The sequence below is a fragment of the Mus caroli genome, chromosome 2 (assembly GCF_900094665.2).
Source record: "Mus caroli chromosome 2, CAROLI_EIJ_v1.1, whole genome shotgun sequence".
Taxonomy (NCBI): Eukaryota; Metazoa; Chordata; class Mammalia; order Rodentia; family Muridae; genus Mus; species Mus caroli.
In genome coordinates, this window is record NC_034571.1 from 129,485 (window position 1) to 139,718 (window position 10,234).

General features: G+C 43.5%; 1 protein-coding gene across 1 annotated transcript in view; it reads left to right on the top strand.

Moving 5' to 3' along the window:
- Fam171a1 (family with sequence similarity 171 member A1) overlaps window positions 1–5,999 on the top strand; it is a 110,780-nt gene extending 104,781 nt beyond the window's left edge. The window contains exons 7-8 of the mRNA XM_021154949.2: window positions 2,419–2,533; window positions 3,782–5,999. Coding sequence (XP_021010608.1) covers window positions 2,419–2,533; window positions 3,782–5,474 — 1,808 coding nt within the window. The 3' untranslated portion in view covers window positions 5,475–5,999. The remainder of the gene's footprint in view (window positions 1–2,418; window positions 2,534–3,781) is intronic.
- Window positions 6,000–10,234: the final 4,235 nt, after the last annotated feature.

Sequence of the window (10,234 nt, forward strand, 5' to 3'; positions counted from 1 at the left end):
ATCTCCCATCACTGCCTTTAAAAGCCATGCATGCCACTTGGACTCACCCACCTTGGAAAATCCACTTTCCTTAGCAATGTTTATGCTGGAGCTACATCAGAAATATTGTTTTGTTTTGTGTTGTTTTGAACACATGTTAAAGCACATCTGTTCTGAGTTACAAAATTGAGATAGGTTAAATATGAGCTGTGATTAAAAGATACTTCATACAAAGACACTATCGATGCATTTTCAAATGAGAACTCGAAATATTTTACCAATGGAATTAATGTTGAAGCACTAGAATTCATGCTTTGGCTTTCTAAGTGACTAATAGGATGGAGCTAGTTCTAGATGGGTGTGGAAAAGCCTTCCGTTCAGTCACCACATTCCTATCTAAGAAAATACATACTCTTCAGCGCTTTCCTCAAAGGAATTGCTCTTGCAGCATTGCCAGCATAAGCCTGCCACAGAAACACCCTGTTTCCCTAATTTGAGGTATGCAAAAGTAGACAAAACAGAGGAAGAAATGAAATGCCACAGGTACCAGAATGAACCCCACAAAGTTCAGCCACCAAAGGGAAGTTTTCTTAGATCGATTTCAAACAACTCTGGCTGACAATTTTCCCACCATGCAACAGGTTAATATTCATATGTGCTTTTATAAAGAGGAAAGCAAGGGCATCCCAGCACAGGTCGTCGTCCCTCCCCCCAGGAGTTCTCACACAGTGAAAGAAAAGACTCAAAGCTGTGAAAAGTGGCCCCACCCTGCCCCAATGGTGCACATCATGGTGATGCTTGCGTGGGTAATCTTCCCACTATGTCTTAGACAAATTTCAGTGAAGCTGTGCTTCCCTGAGCCACAAACCAAGAAGAAAACGATGATGGCGTTGTTCCTTAAGTCTGAGCTTAAGCAGAGACTAAAATTTAAGCTGTGAGTTTTATGAAGATTTCTTTTGACACAGGTTAAAATAATTACATTCTGAGTGTTTAATGGACCTTGAGAATGGTCTTACAGGACGAAAGTCTCCCCCTGCCCTTCTCTTTACTTCTGTATGGAGGATCAAATCCAATGTCTTTGAATATTATCATTGTACTAAGATGTCCTATGAACAGTTAAGGCAGTTACAGACATCTACATACACACTTTCCCACCCCACTAAATTTAAGAAATATAATATATATATATATATATATATATATATATATATGTATATATGTATATATCTTATAAGATATAATATTTAAGAGAGAATTCCATTCTCTTCTGGACTCAGGAAGCAGCACCAATTCCAAAGCCCAGTAATCTTCCTTGGATTCATTTAGCTCTTTAAAGACTTGAGCCAGACATGCTGGCTCGTCCAAGCTGTAGTGGAGCAGAGGCAGAAGAGTTCCGGGAAGTTCAAGCCAACCAGGCCAGCCCAGTCTTGTAGTGAAACCCCAGGAAAGGAGAGAGAAGGGAACAGGGAGAAAGGGAGGGAGTGAAAATTTGTCTCCTTAAAAAATATTTCTAAAAAATAAATCTGTCATTGAACATCAAAAGCAAACTTTTAATAAAGCAAATGGGTACTTGTTAATAAATAGTATGAAGCCACTGTGTCCCATCTCCTGGACAGTGCAGGAAACTGGACAAGAATAAATGTCATTGAGAGGTTTGGTTACCAATCTGTTGTGAGCTACCATGTGAGTCCAATTTATATTACTCACAACATTATGAGGCCGATTCTCATTGCCCTGGAACATTGGAAGCAAAACTTAAACCCACCTCTTGGTGTTCTTTACATTGCAAATTAAAAGCTGTTGTTTTGTTCTGATTATCTCTAGCAAATCTTTTCTTTAAGTGCTAGAGAGTTCTATGACCATAAGAGGTTAGCCTTGCTAAAAATAAACAAACAAAAACAATATTGTGGATGACTATATAATTCCTTTAAATAGGAAAGTATTTTGGTCAGACTTGACATTTTAAAATTACAGTAAATTTCTATCATATATTTAAAGCGATTCATTCAGGCAAAAGATATTCTGTACAGCAGTAATTTCCAGGAAAAGTGAAAATAAAGTCATAGCCACCTTGTAAAATCCCCAGGTTCTTGGTTCCTCTCGGACATGAAGTTCTACTCAATGGTTTATCATGCATTCATTTTCTTTTATGAAAAGATCATGTATTTAGAATGCTGGGCATGCTGCTGTGAGAGGCTCGCTTCTCCTCTAAGGGGAGGGGTGGGAATCCCCTTGCTATAAGCGACTGTCATGGATGGGAGTGACGGTAACTTGGGTAAAACAGCCATCGTGTCTCTGACCAGCCACTCTGTCTCGCAGGCAGGAAGAGGGTTTTGGGTTTTTTGGGTTTTTTTTTAAGTCATTATATTCTCAACTCATTATTCCTATTCTTACATGAAGGAATTCAAAGCTCTAAAATGCGATTTTCTGACCTTCTAGGTCCCGTTATGACACAGGACATTACCACGTATCACACGGTGTTTCTTTTGGCCATTTTAGGAGGAATGGCTTTCATTCTTTTGGTTTTGCTGTGTCTCCTTTTATATTATTGCAGGTAAAGTGTTACCATTTGGATGATGTATTTATTTAATGTAGAATTTCCTATGCAATTTGTATTCGGAAATGTTTTTTTTCCTTCTTCTTTCTTTTTCCCCCTAAACGATTTTAGTTTAACTCATGGAAAATTACCTAGAACTCAAACATGTAATGTAAGTTGCGAATGACCCCACAGGCTATGTAAAGTTGCAGATAATGGTAAGGGGCTTATAAGAGCTGAGGTCCTAGGGAGATGCCTTAGCAAGTAAGAGCTCCATCTATGTGAGCATGAGAGATCCCTAGCACCCAGGTGGAAAGATGAGTACAGCCATTCACACCTGTCTGTAGGCCTCGTTCTGTAGGCCTCGTGCTGTAGGCGATCGAGACAAGAAGGCTTGTTGGCTGCCAGGCTCAGTCCAAGTTCAAGAGAGGTCAGAGAGTGATAGAGAGCATCAAACATTCTCCTCCATCCTATGCATGTTTGTACTGTGCATATACCACACACACATGTATACACACACACACTCACACACACTCACACACACACACACACACACTCACACACACACAAGCTTAGCAAGGCTGGGAAATAACTCAGTTAGTAAAGTATTTACTAAACAAGCATGAGAACCTGACTTGGCCCTTCAGAAGCCACACACAAAATCGGGATGTTGTGTCCCATGCCATAATCCTAGCACTGGAGAGCCAGAAACAGTGTATCTCTAGGGCTCACTGACCAGCAGTCTAGCCTACTTGATAAGCTCTAGGTTAAATGAGAGAGTGTGTCTCAAATAATAAGGTGGATTAGTACCCAACATTGATCTCTGGCCTACAGACACGTACACACACCAGCACACACATGCACCTCTACAAGCGCACACACACACCAAGAAAGGAAAGAAGTTGACAGTTGTTAACCGACTCATCCCTATTCCTGAACACTCACTAAGTGATGAAACTCTCAGGATCAAAGCAAAATTACTTTTACTTCACTGCTGTTATCTTACCTTAGAATGAATGAGAATTGTTGGTTCCTGGGTGTTTCTTGTTGGAAAGATAACTTGGCTTCTCTATAAAATCCTGAGCCTCCAAACCCGAGATTTCTCTACTCTGGGTTAAAATGAGAGTGTGGGTATGGAGCGAGAAGGCTTCTTCGGGGTGCTTATAAATTGTATTGGTGTTCCTCATGTAATTTGATAGAATTTTACCCAAAACATTGCCATCATGAGTCTCTCACTTCTACCCTGTGTCACCTGATTGGTTGCAGGAGGAAGTGTTTGAAACCCCGCCAGCATCACAGAAAGCTGCAACTTCCCCCAGCTCTGGAGAGCTCCAAGAGGGATCAGTCAACATCCATGTCTCACATCAACTTACTGTTTTCTCGCCGAGCATCAGATTATCCTGGGCCTCTGTCTGTCTCCAGCCATAGCCGCCCAGAGGCCCCAGGGACAAAGGAGTTGATGGGCGGGGTGCATTTAGAAATGATGTCCCCCAATGGGGAGGGGGACCTGCACACACCCATGCTGAAGCTCTCCTATAGCACCTCACAAGAATTTAGCTCCCGGGAGGAGCTGCTGTCCCACAAAGAAGAGGATAAAAGCCAAACATCTTTTGATAACTTAACGCCAAGTGGGACACTGGGGAAAGACTACCATAAGTCTGTGGAGATTTTTCCCTTAAAGGCAAGAAAATCTATGGAAAAAGAAGGCTACGAGGCCCCCAGCAATGATGACTACAGAGGTAGTTACAATACTGTGCTCTCCCAGCCTTTATTTGAAAAGCAAGATCAAGAAGGCCTGACATCAGCAGGAAGCAAACTCACCATTCAGGAACACATGTACCATGTACCTTTATCGCCTGAGAAAGAGCAACTGCTGGACCGCAGACCGACTGAATGTATGATGTCACGATCTGTCGATCACCTGGAGAGACCTACTTCCTTCCCAAGGCCAGGCCAGTTGATCTGCTGTAGTTCTGTGGACCAAGTCAATGACAGCGTTTACAGGAAAGTATTGCCTGCCTTGGTCATTCCAGCTCATTATATGAAACTTCCAGGGGACCACTCGTATGTGAGCCAGCCTCTGGTGGTCCCGGCTGACCAGCAGCTGGACATAGGAAGGCTCCAGGCCGAGCTGTCCAACCCCCATGCAGGGATCTTCCCACACCCATCCTCTCAGATCCAAGGCCAGCCTTTGTCTTCCCAGGCTATCTCTCAGCAGCACCTACAGGACGCAGGTGCACGGGACTGGAGCTCTCAGAGTGCATCTATGTCAGAGTCACTGTCTATCCCTGCATCCCTGAATGATGCAGCTTTGGCTCAAATGAACAGCGAGGTGCAGCTTCTCACGGAAAAGGCACTGATGGAACTTGGGGGTGGAAAGCCACTTCCACACCCTCGGGCATGGTTTGTCTCCCTAGATGGAAGGTCCAACGCTCACGTTAGACACTCATACATTGATCTCCAAAGAGCTGGAAGGAACGGAAGTAATGATGCCAGTTTGGACTCTGGTGTGGATATGAATGAACCAAAATCTGCCCGGAAGGGAAGGGGAGACCCTTTGTCTCTCCAGCAAAGCCACACACCTCTGCAGGAGCACCAGCAAAAAGATCCCAGAGCTCCTGACAGCACTGCCTGCACGCAGCTCCTGTACCTTGAGGACATGGACCCGAGCAGCAGTGAGTGTGCGGCCATGGTCTGCACCCCCGAGGACAGTGCACTGCGATGCTTGTTGGAAGGGTCAGGTCGGAGGAGTGGCGGGCAGCTGCCCAGCCTGCAGGAGGAGACAACCAAACGAACTTCAGACATTCCCCTGGAGCCATTAGCCAGTCCCAACCAGAGAAGATCCACCAATGATGAAGATGAAGACGACGACGACGATGACGATGACCAAGGAGAAGATAAGAAAAGCCCCTGGCAGAAACGAGAGGAAAGGCCCTTGATGGCCTTCAACATCAAATGAGCCATCCATAAGCCCCTAAAATGCGGATTATAAAATTGCCAAATATCCTTTCTCATGGAAGTGCATACCTGCGTGTGGAAAAAAAGCTGAGGAGTGAAAACCATGCAAGTAGATGCTTACTGCCTTGGCATGGGAATTACGGTTATGACAGAACGAAAGGTGACTAACAGGTGCTGCCCCTCCGAGAAGGTGGCTGCGAGACGTCTGTCATTCTGCAGACCTGACTTGTCACAGTAGGGAAGCTGACAAACCACATGTGGGATTGCTATGCTCCAAGGATCACCTCAGTTCTCAGATTCTGGAAACAGATGAAACGTTCTTTGCATTGTCTGAACCCTCTCTAATTCTATCATGATAACGCTACTGTGACACTCTCACTGGGAAGCTGGGTGGCGAGAACTTTCTGGACGTCAATGGTATCTCAAAGGAAAGCTATGCATTGCTGCTTCTTTGTTACTTTGCTTATGCTTTGCTTTAGTTAGGCGTCTCTCTCTCTCTCTCTCTCTCTCTCTCTCTCTCTCTCTCTCTCTCTCTCTCTCTGTCTACACACACACACACACACACACACACACGTATGCATTTATCACTTTGTTAAAAATTGTGGCTGTGACAACCAAAATAATTTCTATTAGAGAATAGAAAGTAAAGAATACTTATGCTTTGGCAGAAATACTTACTTAAAATATTACATAAACATTTACCTTTAACAATTGTACATCATGGAAATATATATAATTCTATGTTTAAAGACAAAGCTTTCTTCTTTAATGCTATAGAATTACATGGCCTTAAAAGAATCACTTTTTGGAAAGAATCTCTTTCTATGCTTTTATGTATGTATGTATGTATGTATGTATGTATGTATGTATGTATGTACCTACCGACCTATCTATCCATTATGACCTCTATAAAATATAAAGTATCTATAAATTTCATATNTCTCTCTCTCTCTCTCTCTCTCTCTCTCTCTCTCTCTCTCTCTCTCTCTCTCCACACACACACACATAGGGTGTTGGGTTTTTTCTCTTTCTTTAAAGTATGATTCAGTTTCAGTTGTAAATGTTTTGCTTCCTTCAGTTCTACTTCTCTGTGGTTGGTTTCAGTGTCGCCCTTCAGGAACTCAGAACCCGGGTGTCAGCTCTTAACATCTCTAAGCCTTTTAATAAAACTGTACTGAAGTTTTTATCAGCTAAGAGTCAGTTCTTCAATTCTGGTCCCATTATCTCCAAGTGCCTTTTTTACAGTGACAACAGACAGTCCCTCGGTTTCATGTCTTTTCGTAACCCTTTCAATTGAACTGCCTGGATTTTATATAAAGTTACTAAACGATACCTTGTTCTTGGAACTGCATGCTGCCAAGTGCCATTCGTACTCAGCATCCTCATTTCAATGCAGTATACGCTCTAGTTATCATGTGTAACGTGGGTCTGTTTAGCTAAGATAGACTAGAGGAGGACACTAGAGATGCCCGTTCCTATTCCATCCCTTTGGTCACTAGCCATCATTATGGTTCCACTGGCTGTTTGTATATAGGGTTATGTATTAACTCTGGAATCCCATGTGCCCTTCTTGCTCACTGAACGTGAGAGTATGGGCTGAGCAGGGGGATTGAATGTGACTGTTAAAAACACTCATGTACTGTCCAAAAGTGCCAGAATGACTCTTCTGCGCATTCTCCTTTAAGAGCTGCTTGGTTGTCCAAAAATGAAAACTCAAAATAAACTTGGAAGAAGGAAAAAAATATGTGTTCATTCTGATTCATTCTTTGTCTGTTGGGAAACTGTCAATAAGACATCGCTGTTCTTTGACTTTGACATTGAAGGGAGACTTCACTGTTGGGGGGTTGTGGATGCATAAATACCAGGAATTAATAGTAGGATTAAGAAATCCACCTTTGTCTTTAGTCTCACTCAAGAACGCATGGTAACATCCTGGTGATGTTTTAGGTAAGGAGAGATAGCTGAATTTTATGAGAAACCACTGGGTTTTTTTTTTTTTTTTTTGGTTTGGTTTTTGTTTCTTATGCTGGAAATCAGTTTCTCTTGCAACAATTTCAGGAAGAGTTTGTTAAATAGACAGAACTATCCCAGATATATAACCTTGTTTATCAGATTTATTAATGGAGGGCCCAGGATGTGGCGCAGTTGGTAAAGTGTTTGCCTGGCACACGTGAAGTCCTCAGTACCACATAAAAGCAAGTAGGTTAGTGCCCACCTATAATACCAGCACACAGCATGGGAGAGGTGGGGGCAGCCTCAGATACAGAAGTTCAAGGGCAGCCCCATCTCAAAGGAAGTCAATAGACATGATGTCAGAATGTGAGAGAGAGAGAGACTGGTAGGGGAATACAACAGCTATGTTTGAGTACATACCAAGTCTTCACTTGCAAACTCCACGAGTATAAAGTTAATGGAACTGGTTTTTATTGTCTGAATTTTTAGATGAAGATTCTTTTTAATATTTTAAAAGGAGAAAATAGTTGAGACAGTCCTGACAGTTGGACAGCTAAGTGGATGAGAGACAATGCTTTTTAACCAGCAAGGCTGGCAGGGCTTGTGTAGGAAACAGTGTCGCCCATAGGTGGCAGATGAGTCCTTGCTGACTTTCCTATAACTCCAATGAGGGCTCCTTTGTCAATCCCACAGAAGCAAAACGTTGCCTCTTCAGGAACACCCAAGGCCTGGCATTAGTCATGGGGGTAAAACGAGAACACTGGGAGGTCTCCCTGCTGCAGCCGGTTCCCAGGCCTTCACAGCCGTGTCTGTGCTTCCTGCCAATGGAACTGTGTCAGCGTCCCGAAGAGCCTTCCACATAACCTGTAGAAAACATGCAACATGCTAACTATTCACTCTGGTTCTAGAGATAGGACAGGAAGGTCTTACACAGTGTAATCCAGTGGTGGCAAGTACTGATCTGGTAGCAGTTGTCACAGCACACCTGGGTTTGCCAAAGGGAATTGCTTCTGCCGAAGAGACCTTCATTTCCCATTAGAGTTGTCCACAGTGAAGTCCAGACATTATTTTTTTCCTCAGAAAGCACCAATGGCGACACTAGAATCCTCTAAACAAACCACCACAGCTGCAGTCTTTCAACAATGCATTTACCTTCCCTCTAGCCCAGTGAGGGCCATGAGAGTGAAATATGCCTCAATGCTTCCCATCAATATCAGACAACCCAAGCAATGAAAGGCACCCAGCTCCTGCCACCTAGTGGTCAGTTCTCACCGCCCTGGAGAAGAGCAGGGCCAACCCAGACACTCTGGGTGGACTGTGGGAAGGTAGGAAACAGCTCTGGCCCTGTCTTCCAGGTAAGGTGGGAAATGGAAGAAGGCTGACAAGGTCCATGTTGTTCCTGCCTGGAAACAAAAGTTCTGGAACAATAATGAGGTTGGTTTGCAGTTTACGGGAAGATTGCATAGCATTCTTTTTTGTTTTACACCTAAGTAACTAAATGGGGGCTTGGTGGCAAAAGAAATAAAAGTTGCTCAGCTGAGAGAAGTTGTGCTGCTAATAGAGTGAGCTCTCTAGGAAGGAATTTAAGTTTTAGATGCTCTTGATAATAATATACAGAATACTTTATGGGGACGCTCTTGGACAGTTGACTCTGCCTTTGATGGTGACCGTCATGGGTAGTCTGGCATGGACAATTGTCACTCCTTGAATTAATGATTAAGATGATGAATGTCAGCGTATCTCTTAGCCACAGCCATGGAGTGTCATGTCTGCTGAACCAGATTTAGCACGAATATACCCTCAACTCTTCAGTGCCGACCATCCATAATGAACCCAGACATAATGCCGCTGTAAGATCACTCCAGAAAAAAGTCAGCATGCTCTCCTTAGTGAACAGATCAAGCTCTGCTGGTAGTCTTTGCTCCTGCGGTAGAAAACTTCCACTGTGGCCAATTTTAAGCAACTAGTGTGATACTCCAGTACCCACAAGTTTGGAATAGATGCTTGCTGTCTCAGTTTTGCATCATTTGCCCACGAAACCCACAGTGGGGCATAGGTAATAGCAGAATAGCTAATCTACATTGTTCAAGGGTCAAAGATTTGCAAATCTCCCTACTCTGAAGTTTTAAATTTTGCTTTACATATGTTTGTTTATTGGGTGGGGTGTGCATGCCACAGTATGCCCATGAAGATCAAAGGACAACTTACAGGGGTCAGAAGATTGTTGTCTTCTGCCACATGGGTCCCGGTCTTCCTACTCCATCCTCACACATGCTGGGTTAACACAAAACTGGGACCACACTCAGCTGCACTATCTCCTTTAGATAATTTATAGGCATGAGGAGTATTCAATTCTGAATTGTGAAGGCACCTTTGCCAATGAGTAACAAGTTAGTGCCTTGTTGACAGCCATCTTGATGTCACAAATGGCATCCAAGCATAATGCTGAAGTCTTGTGTAGAGTTCTTAAGCATGAGAGGACTGTGATGTGCCTCTCAGAAGCAACACATGTGCTGAAAGGCTTTGCTCAGGTCTGGGCTACACTGACAGCAAAGCTAACAAGTCAGGGCCAGGGGTGTAGCTCAGCTAGTTGTGCTTGTCTGACACACATGGGACCCTAGACTCATCCCCAGCACTGAATAAACTGAGCGTGCTGGTGCATGAAGTTAAATCCCAGCATTCAGGAAGTAGATTCAAGAGGATCAGCAGCTCAAGATCATCTTCTAATCAAGGTCAAGTTCAATGGCCTTCAAGGAAGCCTGCCTCAGAGGAAAGAAGGCAAGGAGGGAAGGGAAGGGAAGGCAAGGA